The sequence below is a fragment of the Puma concolor genome, chromosome C1, assembly GCF_028749965.1.
Source record: "Puma concolor isolate L17-30 chromosome C1, mPumCon1.1.hap2, whole genome shotgun sequence".
Classification (NCBI taxonomy): domain Eukaryota; kingdom Metazoa; phylum Chordata; class Mammalia; order Carnivora; family Felidae; genus Puma; species Puma concolor.
Genome location: NC_141674.1, coordinates 168,123,851 through 168,146,477, shown reverse-complemented (window position 1 = coordinate 168,146,477; position 22,627 = coordinate 168,123,851). Strand labels below are relative to the sequence as shown.

Genomic DNA, 22,627 nt, shown 5'->3' with positions numbered 1-22,627 from the left:
TCCCTCCCACCCCCCATCAACCAGGCACATACACTTTTAATATTGTTGTGTCTTCTTGGATATTGATCCCTTTATCACTTTGGGATACCCATCTTAATCTCTCAAATTATTCCTTGCTCTGAAAGATGCTCAACGTCGCTCCTTATCAGGGAAATACAAATCAAAACCACACTCAGATATCACCTCACGCCAGTCAGAGTGGCCAAGATGAACAAATCAGGAGACTATAGATGCTGGAGAGGATGTGGAGAAACGGGAACCCTCTTGCACTGTTGGTGGGAATGCAAACTGGTGCAGCCACTCTGGAAAACAGTGTGGAGGTTCCTCAAAAAATTAAAAATAGACCTACCCTATGACCCAGCAATAGCACTGCTAGGAATTTACCCAAGGAATACAGGGGTACTGATGCATAGGGGCACTTGTACCCCAATGTTTATAGCAGCACTCTCAACAATAGCCAAATTATGGAAAGAGCCTAAATGTCCATCAATGGATGAATGGATAAAGAAATTGTGGTTTATATACACAATGGAGTACTATGTGGCAATGAGAAAGAACGAAATATGGCCCTTTGTAGCAACGTGGATGGAACTGGAGAGTGTGATGCTAAGTGAAATAAGCCATACAGAGAAAGACAGATACCATATGTTTTCACTCTTATGTGGATCCTGAGAAACTTAACAGAAACCCATGGGGGAGGGGAAGAAAAAAAAAAGAGGTTAGAGTGGGAGAGAGCCAAAGCATAAGAGACTCTTAAAAACTGAGAACAAACTGAGGGTTGATGGGGGGTGGGAAGGAGGGGAGGGTGGGTGATGGGTATTGAGGAGGGCACCTTTTGGGATGAGCACTGGGTGTTGTATGGAAACCAATTTGACAATAAATTTCATATATTAAAAAAAAAGAAAAAAAAGAAATTTGCTCTGTCTGAAATTAATATAGGCATTCTGGTTTTCTTTACGTTAATGTTAGCATGATATATATTTCTACATCCGTTTACTTTTAATCTTTCTATACCTTTATACTGAGAGTAGCTTTCTTGTAGACAACATATAGTCTTATTTTTGTAACCATGCTGATAGTTTCTGCTGAACCCTGCAGGTGGGCAAGGGTGAGAAAAAATTTCTCAAAACTTTCTTATCATTAATAAGTTGCTTTTTTGTGTGTCAGTATTCACTTAATTGTTGTAAACCTTTGACTATTTTTCAGAGTCCTGACAACATTGATTAAGACAGTCTTTGCTTGCTTTTGCAAAGTTTGTATAGAGCGATGAAACATTGGAAATATCTACTCTGCTATTTTTGTGGACATCTGTCAGATATTTTAATGTTTTATTTGGTTTTCCAGTGAACCAACTTCTCTTAAATTCTTATATTTTCCTCTAATTTATTAATTTATAATTTTATACTAAATAACTTAATTCTTGTTTTATTTTATTATTTTCCTCTATAATTTAGACTTGAATTTTTTTCTTTAAAACAAAGTTGCTCAATGCTGTGAATTTTATATGAGCCTAAAGTTAGCTGGATATCTTAGGTTATTAAACAGAATAGCCTCATTATTATTTTTCTTAAAACAATCTGTAATAGTAGTTTTTATTCTCCATTTAATCTAAGAATTATTCTTTAAAGTATTATCATAAAATTTCTGAGAGATTTGTTTTATTACCAGGATCTTTTGTTGTTTATTTCTATGTACTGCATTGTACCTGGCTGTATTTTTTTAAATATTTCAGTGCCATAAATATAAAGATTCGTGAGTACCTTATATTTACTGTAGATTGCACTGTTTATCAAAATAAAATGGGGGCGCCTGGGTGGCGCAGTCGGTTGAGCGTCCGACTTCAGCCAGGTCACGATCTCGCGGTCCGTGAGTTCGAGCCCCGCGTCAGGCTCTGGGCTGATGGCTCGGAGCCTGGAGCCTGTTTCCGATTCTGTGTCTCCCTCTCTCTCTGCCCCTCCCCCATTCATGCTCTGTCTCTCTCTGTCCCAAAAATAAATAAAAACGTTGAAAAAAAAAATTTAAAAATAAAATGCCAGTTTAAATCCCAGTGGTTTTTGTTTTCATTTCTAATTTGTCTGTCATTAATGTTGTTAGTCCTTTTATTTTGTTTGTCTTTGCCTGGTATATCTCATCTTTTTACTTTCAAGAGTTATGTCTTTAGGGATGTCTCTAGTAAACATAAATTAGTTGACTTCTTTTTTAAACTTAACCTGATAATGTTTGTCTTTTTTTTTAATATAATTTATTATCAAATTGGCTTACATACAGCACCCAGTGCTCATCCCAACAAGTACCCTCCTCAATGCCCATCACCCACTTTCCCCACTCCCCTACCTCCCATCAACCCTCAGTTTGTTTTCTGTATTTAAGAGTCTCTTGTGGTTTGCCTCCCTCCCTCTCTGTTTTTAACTATTTTTCCCCCATCCCATCCCCCATGGTCTTCTGTTAAGTTTCTCAAGATCCACATATGAGTGAAAACATATGATATCTGTCTTTCTCTGACTGACTTATTCACTCAGCATAATACCCTCCAGTTCCATCCACATTGCTGCAAAAGGCATGATTTTATTCTTTCTCATTGCTAAGTAGTATTCTACTGTATATATAAATCACGTCTTCTTTATCCATGCATCAGTTGATGGACATTTAGGCTCTTTCCATAATTTGGCTATTGTTGAAAGTGCTGCTATAAACATAGGGGTACATGTGCCCCTATGAATCAGCACTCCTGTATCCCTTGGGAAAATTCCTAGCAGTGCTATTCCTGGGTCATAGGGTAGTTCTGTTTTTAATTTTTTGAGGTACCTCCACACTGTTTTCCACAGGAGCTTCACAAGTTTGCATTCCCACCAACAGTGCAAGAGGGTTCCCATTTCTCCACATCCTTTCCAGCATCTATAGTTTCCTTATTTGCTCATTTTAGGCACTCTGACCAGCGTGAGGTGGGATCTCAGTGTGGCTTTGATTTGTATTTCCCTGATGATGAGTGACATTGAGCATCTTTTCATGTGTCTGTCGGCCATCTGGATGTCTTCTTTGGAAAAGTGTCTATTCATGTCTTCTGCTCATTTCTTCACTGGATTATTTGTTTTTCACGTATGGAGTTTGGTGAGTTCTTTATAGATTTTGTATACTAGTCCTTTATTCAATATGTCATTTACAAATATCTTTTCCCATTCCGTCGGTTGCCTTTTAGTTTTGTTGATTATTTCCTTTGCAGTGCAGAAGCTTTTTATCTTGATGAGGTCCCAATAGTTCATTTTTGCTTTTAATTTCCTTGTCTTTGGAGATGTGTCAAGTAAGAACTTGCTGTGGCTGAGGTCAAAGAGATTGTTGCCTGTTTTCTCCTCTAGGGTTTTGATGGTTTCCTGTCTCACATTTAGGTCTTTCATCAATTTTGAGTTTATTTTTGTGGATGGTGTAAGAAAGTGGTCTAGTTTCATTCTTCTGCATGTTGCTGTCCAGTTCTCCCAGCACCATTTGTTGAAGAGACTATCTTTTTTCCATTGGCTACTCTTTCCTGCTTTGTCTAAGATTAGTTGGCCATACATTTGTGGGCCCAATTCTGCATTCTCTATTCTATTCCATTGGTCTCTGTGTCTGTTTTTGTGCCAATACCACACTGTATTGATGATTACAGCTTTGTAGTGGAGGCTAAAGTCTGGGATTATGATGCCTCCCACTTTGGTTTTCTTCTTCAGTATTATTTTGTCTATTCAGGGTCTTTTGTGGTTCTATACACAGTTTAGGATTGTTTGTTCTAGCTTTGAGAAGAATGCTGGTGCAATTTTGATTGGGATTGCATTGAATGTGTAGATTGCTTTGGGTAGTATTGACATTTTAGCAATATTTATTCTTCCAATCCATGAACATGGAATGTTTTTCCATTTCTTTGTGTCTTCTTCAATTTCCTTCATAAGCTTTCAGCATACAGATCATTTACATCTTTGGTTAGGTTTATTCCTAGGTATTTTATGGTTTTTGGTGCAATTATAAATGGGATCAGTTTCTTTATTTCTCTTTCTGTTGCTTCATTATTGGTGTATAAAAATGTAACTGATTTCTGTACGTTGATTTTGTACTCTGTGACGTTGCTGAATTCATGTATAAGTTCTAGCAGTCTTTTGTTGGAGTCTTTCGGGTTTTCCATGTAGAGTGTCATGTCATCTGAGGAAAGTGAAAGTTTGACTTCTTCTTTGCCAATTTTGATGCTTTTTATTTCATTTTGTTGTCTTATTGCTGATGCTAGGACTTCCAACACTATGTTAAACAACAGCGGTGAGAGTGGACACCCCTGTCGTGTTCCTGATCTCAGGGGGAAAGCTCTCAGTTTTTCCCCATTGAGGATGGTATTAGCTGTGGGCTTTTCATAAATTGCTTTTATGATGTTTAAGTATGTTCCTTCTATCCCAAGTTTCTTGAGGGTTTTTTTTTTTTTAATTTTTTTTTCAACGTTTTTTATTTTTTTATTTTTGGGACAAAGAGAGACAGAGCATGAACGGGGGAGGGGCAGAGAGAGAGGGAGACACAGAATCGGAAACAGGCTCCAGGCTCCGAGCCATCAGCCCAGAGCCTGATGCGGGGCTCGAACTCACGGACCGTGAGATCGTGACCTGGCTGAAGTCGGACGCTTAACCGACTGCGCCACCCAGGCGCCCCTCTTGAGGGTTTTTAATAAGAAACTATGCCATATTTTGTCAAATACATTTTCTGCATCTATTGACAGGATCGTATGGTTCTTATTCTTTCTTTTATTAATGTCATGTATCACATTGATTTATTTGTGAATATTGAACCAGCCCTGCAGCCCAGGCATGAATCCCACTTGATCATGATGAATAATTCTTTTTATATGTTGTTCAATTCGATTTGCTAGTATCTTGTTGAGAATTTTTGCATCCATGTTCATCATGGATATTGGCCTGTAGTTCTCTTTTTTTGTGGGGGTCTCTGTCTGGTTTGGGAATAAAGTAATGCTGGCTTCATAGAATGATTACAGAAGTTTTCCTTCCATTTCTATTTTTTGGAATAGCTTGAGAAGGATAGGTATTAACTCTGCTTTAAATATATGGTAGAATTCCCCAGGGAAGCCATCTGGTCCAGGACTCTTATTTGTTGGGAGATTTTTGATAACTGATTCAATTTCTTTACTAGTTACGGCTCTGTTCAAATTTTCTATTTCTTCCCATTTGAGTTTTGGTAATGTGTGGGTGCTTAGGAATTTTTCCATTTCTTCCAGGTTGTCCAGTTTGTTGGCATATAATTTTTCATAGTATTCTCTGAAAATTGCTTATATTTCTGAAGGATTGGTTGTAATAAATCCATTTTCATTCATGATTTTATCTATTTGGGTCCTCTGTCTTTTCTTTTTGAGAAACCTGGATAGAGGTTTATCAATTTTAATTTTTCAAAAAACCAACTCTTAGTTCATTGATCTGTTCTAGTGGGTTTTTTTTTCTTGTTTTTTTTTTGTTTGTTTGTTTGTTTTGTTTTTTTACTCTATAGTGTTTATTTCTGCTTTGATCTTTATTATTTCTCTTCTTCTTCTGAGTTTGGGGTTTCTTTGCTGTTCTGCTTCTAGTTCCTTTAGGTGTGCTGTTAGATTTTGTATTTGGAATTTTTCTTGTTTTTTGAGGTAGGGCTGGATTGCAATGTATTTTCCTCTTAGGAATGCCTTTGCTGCATCCCAAAGGGTTTGGATTGTTGTGTTTTCCTTTTCATTTGTTTCTATATATTTTTTAATTTCTTCTTTAATTGCCTGATTGACCCATTTATTCTTTAGTAGGATGTTCTTTAACCTCCATGCATTTGGAGGTTTTCCAAATTTTTCCTGTGGTTGATTTCAAGTCTCATAGCATTGTGGTCTAAAAGTGTACGTGGTATGATCTCAATTCTTTTATACTTATTGAGGGCTGTTTTGTGACCCAGTATGTGATCTATCTTGGAGAATGTTCCATGTGCACTCGAGAAGAATGTATATTCTGCTGCTTTAGGATGAAAAGTTCTAAACATATGTGTCAAGTCCATCTGTTCCAGTGTTTCATTCAGGGCCATTCTTTCTTTATATATTTTCTGTCTAGGTGATCTGTACATTGTTGTAAGTAGAGTATTAAAGTCCCCTGCAATTACCACATTTTTACCAATAAGACTGCTTATGTTTGTGAATGTTTTATATATTTGGGTGCTCTCGAATTCAGTGCATAGACATTTATAATTGTTAGCTCTACTTGATGGATAGACCCCATAATTATTATATAATGCCCTTCTTCATCTCTTGTTGCAGACTTTAGTTTAAAATTTAGTTTGTCTGATATAAGTATGGCTACTCCAGCTTTCTTTTGACTTCCAGTAGCATGTTATATGGTTCTCTATCCCCTCACTTTCAATCTGAAGGTGTCCTCAGGTCTAAAATGGGTCTCTTGTAGACAGCAAATAGATGGAGTCTTGGCTTTTTTATCCATTCTGACACCCTATGTCTTTTTGTTGGAGCATTTAGTTCACTTACATTCAGAGTTGTTGTTGAAGGATATGGGTTTAGAGTCATTGTGTTATCTGTAGGTTTAATGCTTGTAGTGATATCTCTTGTCCTTTGTGGTCCTTGCAACATTTCACTCACAGAGTCTCTCTTAGGATCTCTGGTAGGGCTGGTTTAGTGGTGATGAATTCCTTCAGTTTTTGTTTGTTTGGGAAAACCTTTATCTTTATCTCTCCTTCTATTCTGAATGACAGGCTTGCTGGATAAAGGATTCTTGACTGCATATTTTTCCTGTTCATCACATTGAAAATTTCCTGCCACTCCTTTCTGGACTGCCAAGTTTCAGTAGATAGGTCTGCTACTACCCTTATGTGTCTACCCTAGTATGTTAAGGCCCATTTATCCCTAGCTGCTTTCAGAATTCTCTCTTTATCTTTGTATTTTGTCAGTTTCACCGTGATATGTCGTGCAGAAGATCGATTCAGTTACGTCTGAAGGGAGTTCTCTGTGCTTCCTGGATTTCAATGTTTGTTTCCTTCTCCAGATTGGAGAAGTTCTCAGCTATGATTTGTTCAAGTACACCTTCAGCCCCTTTCTTTCTTCTTCTGGAATTCCTATGACATGGATATTGTTCCATTTCATTGAATCAATTCTCTAATTCTCCCCTCATGATCCAGAATTTTTTTAATCTCTTTTCCTAAGTTTCTTCTTTTTACATAATTTTGTCTTCTGTTTCATCTATTCTCCCCTCTGCCCCTTCAATCCTTGCTGTGACCTCCTCTATTTTATTTTGCACCTCATTTATAGCATTTTTAAATTCATCATTACTATTTTTATAGTTTCTTGGTCTCTGCAGCAATAGATTTTCTGCTGTCTTCTATGCTTTTTTCAAGCCCAGCGATTAATCTTATGACTATTATTCTAAATTCTTGTTCAGTTATATTGTTTAAATATGTTTTGATCAATTCCTTAGCTGTCATTTCTTCTTGGAATTTCTTTTGAGGAGAATTATTCTGTTTTGTCATTTCGGTTAGTTTTCTGTCCCTCATGTGTTTTAAAAGCTTGTTATGTGCTCTTCACCTGCAAGCACTACTATATTAAAGAGGGGTCATACACTGTCCAGGGCATGTCCCTTCAGAAGACATTTTTTTGGAGAGTGTTACTTGCTCTCTGTTGTTGTGTCTTTGGTTATTTATCTCCCTTCTCCTAGTGATGTTTTGAACCCTCCACCAGGTGTGCTTTGATTATTCGTTGAAGTAGCCCTGGAAAGGAAAACAAACAAACAAACAAACAAACAAACATAAAACAAAACAAAAGCATGCAAACACACAAACAAAAAACGCAGAAACAAAAAACCAGAAACACCATCTACAAGTAAACAACAGGGTAGAGGAGGTGCTGATAGAAGAGGCCTTATCCCATACAAAGAGAGAAATGACAGGGGTGGCGGGGGCAGGAAAAGAAAGAATAAAAACTGACCAGAGAAACTATACAGTTTAATCCAGAGAGAGAGAAAGGAAAATAAAGAAGGGGGGGGGGGGGGGAAGAAAAAGAAAAGAAAGTTATCCAGACAGAGAAACCATATGGCTTAATCCAGAGAGAAAGAAAGGAAAATTAAGAAGGAGGCAAGGAAAAAGAAAAGAAGATAAAGTTGTCCAGACAGAGAAACTATACTTGTGGCTTAATCCAGAGAGAGAGTGAAAGGAGAATAAAGAAGGAGGTATGGACCATGTATCAAGAGAATGGATTAAATATGTGTGCTTAAACAAACCAACAACTAGAGTAACCAGACTAGAGGAGGGAAGAGACAAGAAGGAGAAAAGGAAAGAAGAATGTATCTATATAATAAAAATTGTTGGAGAGTTAAACCAGGCAATGGAACAGTGCTGATCTGGAGGAGGGACCGTCTGGTTAATCAATGTCTATCCCTCTCCAGTAGATAGCAGTTACCAGGCGAAGAGGGGCATGGTTTGGTGTAGACAGTCCCGCCTCCACTGTGGGCCCTGCTGTCTGATCCCTGAGACCCCACCTTGGTGGTGGTGGGGAGAGAAATGGTAACCCCTAGTCTCTTCTCCATGGAGCCAGTGCCCAAACCACTCTGTTTGAGCCATCCTCACTGTGCTGTGGGTGCAAATGAGGCAGTTTGTTCCACTCAGCCGATTCCCATGCCCTGGAGCTTGGCTGGGATTTAAACTCTTGCTCTGCATGCACTGGTACTGGGGAAGTGCTGCTCCACGCTGCCCAGTATGTGGTCCCTGGCTGGCAGATGCATGCAGGCTTTGTCCTGTCCCACAGCACTCCAGGGAGGGGATCACTTTCTCCCACTGCGGACTGCACCTCTGACCTAGCCACTGAGCCCAGGGCTGGCTCCCCTCCTCCCCAGGTTCATGATCCAGGCAGCTGGCTCCAGTCCAGAGAAATCCCTCAGTTAGAGATTGGATCTTTCCCCGTCAGGGTCAGTGTTTTTTTCTCTTGTCCAGATACAGTCCTATGCTTCGCCAGCTGCTCATTCTCTTCCCTTTGTCTCTCCACAGAAGGGTTCCCTTCCCTCCATTTGTTTTATCTCTCCCAGTTTGCAATCACACACATATGACCTGTCAGTTTGTCCCAGTGGTCCCTGGAAGCACGACTGTCTCTTTTCCTCCTGGACTCTTGGGATTCAAAGGCCTCTGGTTTCAACACTTCTTTGTTTGAGAGAAGAGAGAAGTTCAGATCCCCCTACTTCTCTGCCATGTTGGCCCCTCCTCCTTCCAATGTTTGTCTTTTAATTGAGAAAACTAACTCATCCACTTTTTTGTGTGTTAACTGGTATTTAATCATATTCCTATCATGTTTTGTTTTTTGTGTGTGTATCCTGATAAATATGCTCTATATTTCTTTTGTTTTCTTTTGCATTATCACATTTTAGTCACATTTTTTGCTGATATTTTAGAATTTGTTCATATTATTTTTAGTCTATTATATTTTTAAAACTTTTCCCATTATTTTGGTGCCAACTTTAAGAATGAAAGAATTTGTGAGATCCTCCTCCTATCCCTAAATGAAACAATTAGGTAAGCACATGGTCCCCTTCATCTTCCATATTTTGTTCAATCTGTATTATTGGTTACAGATATTCTAATGTTTACATTATGAATATTGTCTTTCAAGAACTTATTCTTGACATTTATATTAAGCTTCATGAGCATATTGCCAATAATAATTATTTAGGATAAACTAAGTTTTACTGGGTTTATTTCTCACATTTCCCCCCCTCTATCACTCTCTTCTGGATGTGTTCCAATTAGGTTTCTATTTTTTCATTTTTATTTTTTTGAAATGTGAGATCAACATAATATTCTGGACCTCTGGGAATGTATATGCATACCTTTGATAAATCTCTACAGTGTTTGAACAATGTTTAAATGTAAATGCCTTTAGCCTGGCCATGCTTTCTAGCTTATCACAATTTCCATGTGCTCCCTTCTGTCTACTTGATCTACCTACCTGCCCTGCCACTTTTGTTTATAAATTCTATATAAACTTTCTTAGACCACATGCAATTTTAAATATTCAAGTGTTTAAAATATGATTCCAGGCTCTTACACACTTTTCTTTCCTGAACTTAGGCTTTGGAAGATCAGGTGTGGGAACTCTTGCAGGAAGCAGACAAGACAGCTGAAGAGAACAAGGATCAGAGTCAAGTCTATGATGCCATGGCCAACACCTTGGGTGAAGCATGGACAGCGCTTGTCTCTATGCTTGAAAAAAGAAGGGAGCTCCTCAGGTTGACCTCTGAATTTTTTGAAAATGCCTTGGAGGTTTGTGTTTTAAAAAACTACTTTCTTCACTTCAGAGCTAATGGATAGCACTTCTGAAAATGTTCTATTTCCACAAACGGACGTTGCAATCACTTTAAAAAATGGCAGAATGACTAAGTTATATATAATGCATTTAATTTTTGATTGCCAAAGAATAAAGTTGTTAATATTTAAAAAAAAAATTTTTTTTAATGTTTATTTATTTTTGAGACAGAGAGAGACAGAGCATGAACGGGGGAGGGTCAGAGAGAGGGAGACACAGAATCCGAAACAGGCTCCAGGCTCTGAGCTGTCAGCACAGAGCCCGACGCGGGGCTTGAACTCACGGACCGCGAGATCATGACCTGAGCCGAAGTCGGCGGCTTAACCGACTGAGCCACCCAGGCGCCCCAAAGTTGTTAATATTTTAAATGTAGTCCTTCAAAAAAAACTTTTAACCATAACTATAAAATTAAGTAAAATATTAAGTAAAAATGGAAACTCTTATTCATAAGTCAGTATAATTAGTAAATCAAACAATTATCCCTGGTTACAGGATTATTGGGAAATGTTGGTGTAACGTGTTCTTGTTGACTAAAAGATGGAGGATAGAGTTTCTTTGGCTATTTACCAAAAGGCAATTGCAGAATATTCTATGGAACATTTGACTTGTAAGCATAGTATTTTATAGAATGCTTTCTTAAGGCATATAGTTGAATTCCATAATTTGAACTTATTAAAAATTTAAGTAAAAGAAAAAGTCCTGGACCTAAGAAGGTCATTTCTTCCTGTGACTTTTCTTGAATTCTGAGATTTTTTTGCAGTTCCCAATTTCAAAATGTGAGACTCAAAGAACATTATCAAAAGAGCTGTTGTATTTGGTGTAAGACAGTTATTGGAAATTTCACTTTTAACTTCTCTGTCAAGTGGCAGTACATTCATTTTGATGTGAGAGCACTGCTTCATTATGATAAAGCACTAGCTTTGAAAAATATGACACTTCTGAACTCAAAATTCGGGTCCTAAATCCAAAATAATGAAGGAAGAAAGATTAGTAAGAGAACATAAAAATTGGGGTAGGCAATCTCATGCATCATGAACTTGTTTAAAAGTAAAAACAAGGAGCAAAAACCTTATTGTAACTTTTAAGGTTTGTTTCCTACAGTTTGAATACAGAAGTCCAACTACAATTCATTTTATAGAGCATCTTGAGAAAAAGTTTCACACATAGTTTTCTTTCCTGAACAGAAACCAGGTGAAATGCACCTCCAGGGGTCAAATTGTAGATACATCGGATTCATTCCATCTAAGTAAGTGGGGTATAGGTGTCAACTGCCCTTGAAATTCAACTCATTTGAGCCCAGGAAATGATCTTCCTTCAAACATTAGGCCCAATATTTGTTTCTCACGGGGTAGTAGCATTAATGCTAGCTGATTTTCTCTGTGATGAGAAATTATTTCCAGATATTGCATGAAGTAAAAGGAAATACTAAGTCAACTCATAATTTAGCCCAGCACTCTGATTTCTACTGAAAAGATACTGTTTCTTATATTATCCTGCTTCCAGTTTTGTGGGTCACTTCATACTAAGCTGAATGCAGACTCTTACATAATCTTTCCTGCCCCTTCTGTATGCTAAAACTATTGTCATTACTTATTTAAAAAAAAAAGATGAGAATAAGGTCTTTGCAAAGTGTCCCACCATTGCCACTTCTATCCCATGCAAGATGCAAAGAGAAAAGTGGGCAAAAGAAAATACCATCAGGTAAAAAAAAGTTAACAGAACTTTAGAGAAAACTTTTCTGAGTAAAGCATTGTTTGTTTATTTATTTATTGTAATTTCAAATAACAGTTGAAATATAGGTATAAGTTATACAGTGACTCCAAAACTTCTTAGTGTTCTAAAGAGAAAAACCAAATCACCTTCTAGAGTTGGGTTTGTTTGTTTATTTGTTTGTTTGTTTGTTTGTTTTGAAGCTTCTCTTCAAAGAATACCCTCAAGGGGCACGTGGATAGCTCAGTCAGTTAAGTGTCCCTCTTGATTTCAATTCATTATGAAATGAGCTCATGGGTCATGAGAAGGATCACAGAGCCTGCTTGAGATTCTCTCTCTCCCTCTCTCTCTGCCCCTCCCCTGCTCTCTCTCTCTCTCAAAATAAATAAATAAATAAATAAACATTTTTTAAAAAACCCAAAGAATACCCTTAACATAAGCTATTATAAATGGAATGGATTAGAGATGTAAATGATGTGTGGATAGGATCCTCTTATTGAATTATGATGCATAAAGTTCCATAAGAAATGGAATGACTTCTTATTGCATGGTTGATATTTATTACAGGACTGCTTCAGACGCACAGACTTAACCATTAGACAGGTTATTCTCTTATCAAACACCAAGCTAACTTTCAGAACATTGTCCATAAGTGGCAGTGGCTGGTTATCACTAGATTGTTCTAACATGATGGTGGAGGCCTTCTCCACATTTCCAAAGAGGGCATCCTCATTAGTCTGTCTTCATCATTCCGTGCATTTATAACTGGATTTTATGTGGCTATTATAATAATCAAAATATAGCACATCTCGTTAACTGGATAGTTACATAAAAATATTAAAAATCATTAAATTCATAGATGATAATTTGGAGAAAACTTGAAAAAGAAGCATGTGATAAGCTTTTATGTCTTTTTAAAAAAATGTTTTATTTATTTTTTAGACAGAGAGAGTCAGTGCATGAGTGGGGTTGGGACAGAAAGAGAGAGGGAGACACAAAATCCAAAGCAGGCTCCAAGCTGTCAGCACAGAGCCCGACACAGGGCTCGAACTCACAAACTGTGAGATCATGACCTGAATTGAAGTCAGTTGCTTAACCAACTGAGCCACCCAGCTTTTATATCTTTCTCACTGATACTTTACCTTTATGAATCAGTTCAATACCTAATCCACAGGTCAACAAGTTGATTGAAATATTCTTATAAACTATCATAATTACCTTTAAATCTGAGCGTTAAAACTATTATCTAGCTAGACTACCACTATGTCTACTACCATGGATATACTGCACTGGTAGAACCAGAGATGTTTTACCCTCTTCTAAAATTTGTTTCTAAGATTATTCCCCTGCGAATATTAATATCACTTCAGATACCTCCCCTTCATATTTCCTCCAAGGAGAAACAGAAAGACTGGTCATATTCGTCACCATTTAGGATGTCAAATTGCTTCTTGTTTTTTGAAACAGTGGAGAAGTTTTCCATTTTGCATTCTTGCTATATCTAATTTCATTTTTATTTATATAAAGAATACATAAGATCATTGATAAAAATGCAAACAAAATTACAAAGTATAGATTTAGGAGGTAAAATGCATTCCCCCATCCTAAATCTCCTTCCTTCTTATAAAGGCAATCCTTTGGTTTATATCTCTTCAAATCATTTTTTGCACAAAAATATATATTTTTATTTTGTGTAAGAAATGGGATTAGACATTGATTCTCAGTCTTTTTGAAATGGCATTAGACTTGTGTTATTTTGAAAGTTACATTTTTTTGGTTCTAGGTCTAATCACAGAGGAAAACATTATATTTCAACTTTCTTAAATTATATTTAGTTATAATTACATAGGCTACTGGTTTACCAAACTTTCATTGTTTTGTTTTTGTTGTTGTTAGCAAGCTTTCTGGTTATTCTTTGATGAACTGCTTTACATGTTGAAAAATGGCTGCTTAGACACAATAATTTTAGTTGAAAATTCCAATAGACATTTATCGGTAAACTAGTTAGATTATTTCAGCATATATGACATATTTCCAAGTATGAAAGGAATACAAAGGAAGGAGAAGAAAATTTTTACTTTGGCACTTTGTAAAGTAGCAACGTGCAAACACACAGCCTCATACAAACACCCTAAGCCAGCACGCACTCACACAAACACACACATCATTACACAAACACACACATTTACAGTCAACTAGGCCATGAATTAATGAAAAACTTGTACAAATAACCCAAAGTGGCACATTAATTTTTATTTTTTCAAATGTCTTTCCATTGTATTTCTGTTGTAGTTTGCTATTAAAATAGACCAAGCTGAAGATTTCCTCCGGAACACCCAGGAGTTTGAGAGTGCCGAGTCCTTAAAATCCCTTCTGCAGCTTCATGAAAATCATACCAAAGGCAAGAAATATGTTTATTCCTCACCTAACCTTTTAGAGGTTTTACAATGTGTTCACATGAGAATGCTCACGCGTGACATCGTATTTTAAATTTGTCTGTTTATACCTCAAACTGTTCCAAGAGAGGTTAAATAAAGCTTTATTTTTGGTCATCTGTTTCAGAAAAGACATAGTTGTAAATGATTCTAAGGGGATGTCAGAGGAATAGCCTCCAAAGATTTGGTTATTCAACCTGCCACATTTTATCTCCTGAGATCAGAGGCCATTTCTACCTTGTTCAGCCTTGTATCCTCAGCATCTAGCACAGTGCTGGCACATGGTGGATCCTCATGAAATATTTCTTGATTGAATAAATGGTTGAATTCAGTGAATGTTCCTTCTCAAGGTCAGGAAATGAAGAGCAGTCTTCAAATAATAGCTTTGGATAAGGAAAATACCGTTTTCACTATTACACTTATTTTTTAAAAAGAGAGTAGAGGAAGTCTACAATTTGGTGGGGGCATGTATACATTTATTGGTGAGTAACCTCCGTGCTTCCCGTGGGTCCCTGTTCTACCACCCAGCACACTGTGTAATAACAATTTATTTCCATATTTGTCTCCATCACCAGATTGTGAGACTCTGGAGGGTAGGTATTAGTACATCTCTGAGTCTCTACGATGTAGAATAGCATCCAACCCAAAGTATGTTTATTGAGTGTCATTTGTATTTAATTCCAGTGTAAGACACAACACAATGATACAAACCTGAGGAATAAACAAGGCACTACATTAAGGAAGAGACAGTTGGTTCTAAGCTCTGAAAGATCACAACTAAGCCCTCCACTTTTCCAGTGGTCTTCTTACAATGAACATAATACCTAAGAATATTCCTCACAGTAGCAATCGTATTATTATTTCCTTGTTCTTAAGTGTTTTATATATATTTTAAATGTGGCTGACATATAGGTTCATTAGGGTCCATTATACTATTTTCTTTACTTTTGTATATATTTGAAAGTGCCCACTGAATGAGTTTAGGAAACACCATCCTGCTGTGGAACATTTGGAATATTTTAAAATCTTTTAGGAAGAAATATCACTCATGATCTCGATGCCAAGACTGTAACTTTGATACTTCTTAGAAATTACCCATTTGGAAAGATTATTTAGCAAGTTATAAAGTCACTTAAGCTATGTACATCTCTATCCATCTTGAATTTATTATATATACTTAAGAATGGCAAACTGTACAGGTATTTGTATAAAATCTACTTTAATATTAACTTGCTTAGATATAATGACAATCAAAATAAATAATAAAAAGCTATTAAATATCTACTTGCCTCACATCACAAGGCATTATGTCAGAAATGGGGATTTTATGTATGCAAAAATGCAGTCTTTAAAATTAATACACCATAGGGATTTTGTATTTCTTGAAGCTCATGATATTCTATCTAGTTTACCCTTGAGGAGAAATACATTACTTTGTATGATCAACTGGTGGAATAAATAGCTAGGAAAGCATGAACAATAAATAGTTAAGATGGAAGAAACCAACAGAGGAAGAACCAAAGGAACTGACAGAGGAAACTGAGGGAAGAATTGATCCACTTTAATGGGTAGCAGTAACAGACTGATTGTAGTCTAGGTACAGTTTACAAGTTATCTTTGGCCAGAGACTCCATTCCTGGTGGTACTATAGTAGTAGTTACACTATTTTGACAGATGTTGAAACAGAAAACCAGAAAAAGATTGCAAATGGAAATTTTGGATTATTATATGCATTCTGTAGGAACCAGAACAGGTTGGCATGATCCACTGTCAGTGTGCAATACCCTAGCACTTAGAGCCATACTTCTCTCTCTCATTGGAAAAGTCTAGTGTGTAGGAGCTAGTTATGGAAGGGAAGAAAATAAATACTATGTGGAAACCCTGCCACTTATCCATATTTCCTGTGTGTGTGTGTGTGTGTGTGTGTGTGTGTGTGTGTGTGTGTGTAACTTTTCACAATATCATAACAAACTCTTCAATGCAAAGGAAATACATATACATATAAATGGAGAAGCAAAAAGTAAATAAATAAATGGAGAAGCAGTCATACTGATTATCACATAGGCTATACAAATTAAAATTCTTCAGTTTGATACACAAGGCCCTCTATAACCTGTCTTCACCTCATTTGCAAGTTCTTTTTTTTTCACTTCTATAAAAGAACCTGTTCTAGACAGATAATTCTTTTTATGCCCCTGCCTCTCCCATCTTATTCATGTTTGCTTCCATTTCTTTAAGAGATTTACTCTCATGTTCTCCCTGCCTCTTCCTGCTCTATTTGAATGATTCCATCCTCTTTTTGGTTCAAGTTGTTCTTGCTGTTTGTTGCTTTGCATAGTTAACTCCCGATCAAATTGCCCATTGCACATAATCACACCTTGCTTGCTCTGAGCAGATAATACCATCTAATGCTTTATTTGACAGCTCTAGGTCATGTGACACAAACTACTTCACATTCTTTCTTTTTCATGTCAACATCTCTCTCTCCAATATCTTCACTTATATCATTCTCTCTTCCAGATCTCCCCCCGCAAAAAAAAATTGTCAAGTTAAAAGAGACAACTGGCACAACTACCACAGCCTAATTATTGCCACACAGTTAACTGTGGAATGTTAGAATGCTAAAGTAGAGTGCCATGGCTCTAAAGTAGAGAGCCTGACACGGGGCTTGAATCCACAAACTGCAAGATCATGACCTGAGCCAAAGTCAGACACTTAACTGACTGAGCCAACCAGGTGCCCCATCAAAGTCTTTTTTTATATCTCTAGAGGACCACTGATCTCTAGCACGTATATCTCTCTTAATTCTTCCCCCTCTTTTAATACTTTGATCTCATTCAAGCATTCTACAAAAACTGTTGAACATTTCTCCTATGCCAGTCACTATGCTAAGTGCTAGGAATGTTATCCTGGTCACTGTCCCCATATTGCATCGGAGCCTGGTGGCAAAGGGAGACAATAAATCAACTAACCAAACACATAAGTATAAAACTACGGTTGTGTTAAGAGCTATGAATGAGAGGAATATTGTATCATGAGAACAATTAATAGGAGGATTTGATTCAGTCTGGTTTATTCATTGAAGAATTGGCTGTTGAATAAGGCCCAAAGTATGAATAGAATAAAGGTAGAGAAGGAAGGGTTTGAGGAGAATGGTGTTCCTGGCAGAGGACACAGTGAAAAGTTCTGGGGCAAAAGGGAATGTAGCATTTGTAATGTATGTAAAAAGAGAGGGATGAAGAGTAGAAAGATTAAGAAAATCTGAAAGGGAAGATAGTGACCAGATCATGCCAGACTTAAATTATGTCAAGGAATCTGTCCTTAATTCTAAGGCTATGGGAAGCCATTGTTAGGTAGGGGTGTGTGTGTGTGTGTGTGTGTGTGTGTGTGTGTGTGTGCGTGCGCGCGCGCGCACACATATGCATGCATGTGTGTGACATACTGTGTTTAGAAAAAAATCTCTCTGGCTAACTAAGGAGAATAGATGAATGGATTGGAGAAAGATGCCATTCAGAGGTGGCTGCACAAGTCCAGGCAATAAATAATGTTTTCTGTAGTGAGGACGAAGAGAAGTAGACACTTGTAGGAGACAGAGGGTGAAATTGACAGGTCTTGAAAATGAGGGAGAGGAATGTGTCATGGATGACTCCTGGGTCATAGAATTTAAACCTCATTAGCAGCCCATTCACTTCAGAACATAGAACATGTCAAGGAGAGCAGGCACCTTAACGGTATCACACCACTAAAACCTGACTGAAACAGTGCCCAAATCCCACGATCTCTCCCCTCCTGTACTGCATTACACTATCACTGAACTGCAGCATCCCATCATTTGGCAGTTAGTGCTACAGAAATTGTTAGGTTATGGTATCTGGCTAGTTGTATCACAGGCATTTTATGTTTACACATTTGAATTCCTTACAGTATAACTTATTGTTAATATAAAGGTTACATACATTTGAAATTCTACCAAGAGTCTGAATATTACTATAGAAGAGCTTGCTCATATCACTATTCTTTCTTCTTTCTAATTTTCTTCTAGAACTCTTAGAACGATCTCTAGCCCTTTTAAACAAAAGTCAACAACTCACTGACTTCATAGAAAAATTCAAGTGTGATGGACCTAATGTGAATTCTGAGTTGATTCAGGGAGCTCATAACAGCTGTCTGAAGATTGACAGCCTTCTTGAGCTTCTACAAGATAGGAGACGGCAACTAGACAAGGGTCTGAAGCAACAGCAGCAAGAACTGGGTCAGGTTCTGAAGATATGTCAGTGGGACCAGCAAGAAAATCAGGTAACTCAAAGGGGAGTTAATGATATCCTGACCTCAGCTAATGAAGTTTGGCTATTATGTGGATTAGATCTTTCCTGGGATGGTTCTTCAGTTGCCATGATCAAATTCCTTGGTCTTTGGTCCAAACTAATAGGTTGTTTTCTCACACGAGTTAAATGAAAAACAAAGGTTTGTATTTCCTGTCATCATAATATTGATTTTATAAATGGGAGAGTACTTATGGGTAGTTTTGAAAATGACTATGTTCTATTGTTGGATTCTCTTTCTCACATCCTTCTAGGTTACTACTTTTAGACACATTTCTTTGAAATTCCAAATATAAATTGTAGCTTTCTTGAAAGTTAGAGAGGCAGGATGATGCTGAACTGTATTACATTGCTGCTAATGTCAGTGCAAAAGTCTGTCAGCCCCAAATAGTGTTCTTAGAAGACTGGTCTGGTGCCAACGAAGGACTATGACCTTGGCCTGTAGCTAGATGTTCAATGGTTAGAAAGTGTTGGGGCAAGAGGTTCATGAGTTTGCATGTTTTTTAGAGCTCATTACCCCAACTGCAGGAGCAACTCTGATCAGTTGTCAATATTCTTGCCGCACATTCCATCTGTCCCAATTACTTGAGGCTAAGCATAGATAGAACTCTCTTTGCAAACCCCCAACTCAAATAGGTGGGATATTTATTGCATTATTTCTAATTGTCCCCATCCCATGCTTAAATCTGTACCAATTAATTGGAAGGAATTTTCAGGGGGAAATATGTGAAAGGAGGTCTCCTGGTCTGGATGTATGGGGAAGGGGTCCCTTCACATGTTATATATTGCTGCTCTGATCCCGATTAGACAGACAGACCTATGGCTGGGAACATAGATGAGGCCAGGAAAAACTGGTTCTTATTTCAAACTGGAGAAATGAAGACTTAAATGATGATCACCCCTTCAACTAACACTTATTCTACTAACACCTACTCTGTGCCAGGTGCTATCCTACTGGGAATAACAACACACAAGACAAAGTCCTTTCCCTCTGGGAATTTCCCCTCTAATGCAGTTTCTCAGCCTCAGCACTATTGACAGTTCGTGCTGGGTAACTTTGGAGGACTGTACTATGCATTCTAGGATGTTGAACAGCATTCCTGATCTCTACCCACTAGATGCCCGCAGAATATCCTCATTGTGACGACAAAAAATGTCTCCAGACATTGCCAAATATCCCTTGGGGGGCAAAATTGCCCCCAGTTGAGAACTGTGGTTCTAGTGTGATTAGAAAGATACACCATAAACAAATGAAAATGATGTGTTATAAAGAAAATAAAATAGAGCAGTAAATTTATCTTGGGTTGGTCTACTTTTAATCAGAGAAAGCCTCTCTGAGGAGGTGGCATAGAGCAGAGACCCAAATGCAGAGGCCTCCATTCATACATTCTGCTGGAATTTTATTTCCTCCCCCTCAAGTCACCATACACTTTCCAACTCATCTCCACTTTTAGCCCTTTGGCATAGACTACTGCCAGCTGCTGTCTTGTTTCTGCTGTGTTTTGCCTGTCAGCCCTCATCCACTCCCCAGTTTACTTCTTTGCCCACCCCACCTTCATATCCTCATTATCCAATGCAATGGTCTTTTTACTGGTGATTCTGGCACAACAAAGGAAAATTAATGCTCAGGACAAGAATTAACTTAAAATTGTTTATCAGACAAATGTTTCCGGAGTTCCCAACTTCCCTGTCATAAATGAGTCTATTATAACACACTCTTTCTCCTTGTCCCTCTTTTCTCTTCCCTAATCCTGACCTGACACCATCTTCCCAGATCTCCTGTCCCCTTAAAGAACCCTTCCTCTTATGTCTTTGCATTGAGTTTATAACCCAAAGCCCTACCTCTAGGACTTACAAATTTCAAAATGAACATTTTAACTCAGACACATACTTAAGAGGAATATTGTCATCCCTGGAAATCAGAAATATTTTTTTTCAAAATGACTTTATTTATTTATTTAGAGAGAGTGTGTGCACAAGTCGGGAAGGGGCAGAGAGAGAGGGAGAGAGAGAGAATCCTAAGTAGGCTTGATGCTGTCAGCTCAGAGCCTGAGGTGGGGCTATATCCCACAAATCATGAGATCATGACCTGAGCTGATATCAAGAATTGGAGGTGTAACTGACTGAGCCACCCAGGTACCCCCAAAAGATGTTTTGATAATAACTAAAGTAAGGTATTTCAGAAGGTTTCTGACATGGTAAGTTCTCTAACTTTTGGCGTCTCATCATTTTTAGGAGGAGTATATGCTTTTATTGATGAGGTGCTTTTTAAAAGTAGACTTTAGGGGTGCCTGGGTGGCTTAGTTGGTTAAGCATCCGAATCTTGGTTTAGGCTCAGGTCATGATCTCCTGGTTTGTGAGTTGGGGCCCACATCAGTCTCTATGCTGACAATGCAGAGCCTGCTTGGAATTCTCTCCCTCTTTCTCTGCCTCACCCCACCTCTCTCTTTCTCTCTCTCTCTCTCAATAAATAAGCTAAAAAAGTAAAAGTAGACTTTATTTAAAAAAATTATTTTAACATTTTATTTTTGAGACAGAGAGAGACAGTGCATGAGAGGGAGAGGGGCAGAGAGAAAAGGAGACACAGAATCCTAAGCAGGGTCCAAGCTCTGAGCTGTCAGCACAGAGCCCGATATGGGGCTGGAACCCACGAGCAGTGAGATCATGACCTGAGCTGAAATCAGATGCTTAACCAACTGAGCCACAAGATTCCCCCAAAATAGACTTTATTTTTTAGAGCAGGTTTTAGATTCACAGTAAAACTGAGTGGGAAAATACAGAGTACCCCCTGTTCCCACACATGTACAATCTCTCCCACTATCAACATCCTGCACCAGAGTGGTATATTTATTATAATCAGTGAATATACATTGATATATCATTATCACCCAATATCCATAGTTTATGTTATGGTTCACTCTTGGTACAATATGTTCTGTGCGTTGGTTAAATGTATAATGACATGTATCCATCATGGTAGCATATAGAATAATTTCACTGCCCTACGAATCCTTTGTGTTCTGCCTATTCATTCCACCTTCACCCTAGTCCTTGGCAACCACAGATCTTTTTACTGTCTCCATAGCTTCGCCTTTTCCAGAATGTCATATAGTTGGAATCAGTATGTAGCCTTTTCAGATTGACTGTTTACACTTCGTAATAATACATTTAAGATTCCTCCATGGCTCGATAGCTCATTTCTTTTTAGCGCTGGATAACATTCCATTGTCTGGATATGCCATGGTTTATTTATCCATTCACCTACTGAAGGACATCTTGGTTGCTTCCAAGGTTTGGTGATTATGAATAAAGCTGCTATAAGGATTCATGTACGGACTTTTGCATGGACATAAGTTTTAATTCATTTGGGTAAATACCAAAGAATACAGCTGGTGGCTCATACATAGTAAGAGTATGTTTATAAGAAACTGCCAAACCATATTCCAAACTGACTGTACCATCTTGCATTCCTACCAGCAATGAAAATTCCTGTGGCTTCACCTCCTGACCAGCATTATCAGTGTTATCAGTGTCTCGCACTTTGGCCATTCTGATAGGTGTGTAGTGGTATTTTATTGTTTTAATGAATTTCATCTTTAAATTGGGAAAAATAACTATTAATTCACAGAATTGTTCTAAGGGTTAAATGAAATAACATATGTAAAACACGTAGCACATGGCACAAGAACAGACACTCAGATCGATGGAACAGAATAGAGAACCCAGAAAAGGACCCACAAACGTATGGCCAACAATCTTTACAAAGCAGGAAAGAATATCCAATGGAATAGACAGTCTCTTCAGCAAGTGGTGCTGGGAAAACTGGACAGCTACATGCAGAA

General features: G+C 37.7%; 1 protein-coding gene across 5 annotated transcripts in view; it reads left to right on the top strand.

Moving 5' to 3' along the window:
• CCDC141 (coiled-coil domain containing 141) overlaps nucleotides 1-22,627 on the top strand; it is a 203,593-nt gene that overhangs the window by 41,574 nt on the left and 139,392 nt on the right. For all 5 annotated transcript variants that reach the window (XM_086719054.1, XM_086719053.1, XM_086719051.1 and 2 more), the window contains exons 3-5: nucleotides 10,084-10,275; nucleotides 14,321-14,429; nucleotides 18,506-18,759. In XM_086719054.1, coding sequence (XP_086575180.1) covers nucleotides 10,084-10,275; nucleotides 14,321-14,429; nucleotides 18,506-18,759 — 555 coding nt within the window. The remainder of the gene's footprint in view (nucleotides 1-10,083; nucleotides 10,276-14,320; nucleotides 14,430-18,505; nucleotides 18,760-22,627) is intronic.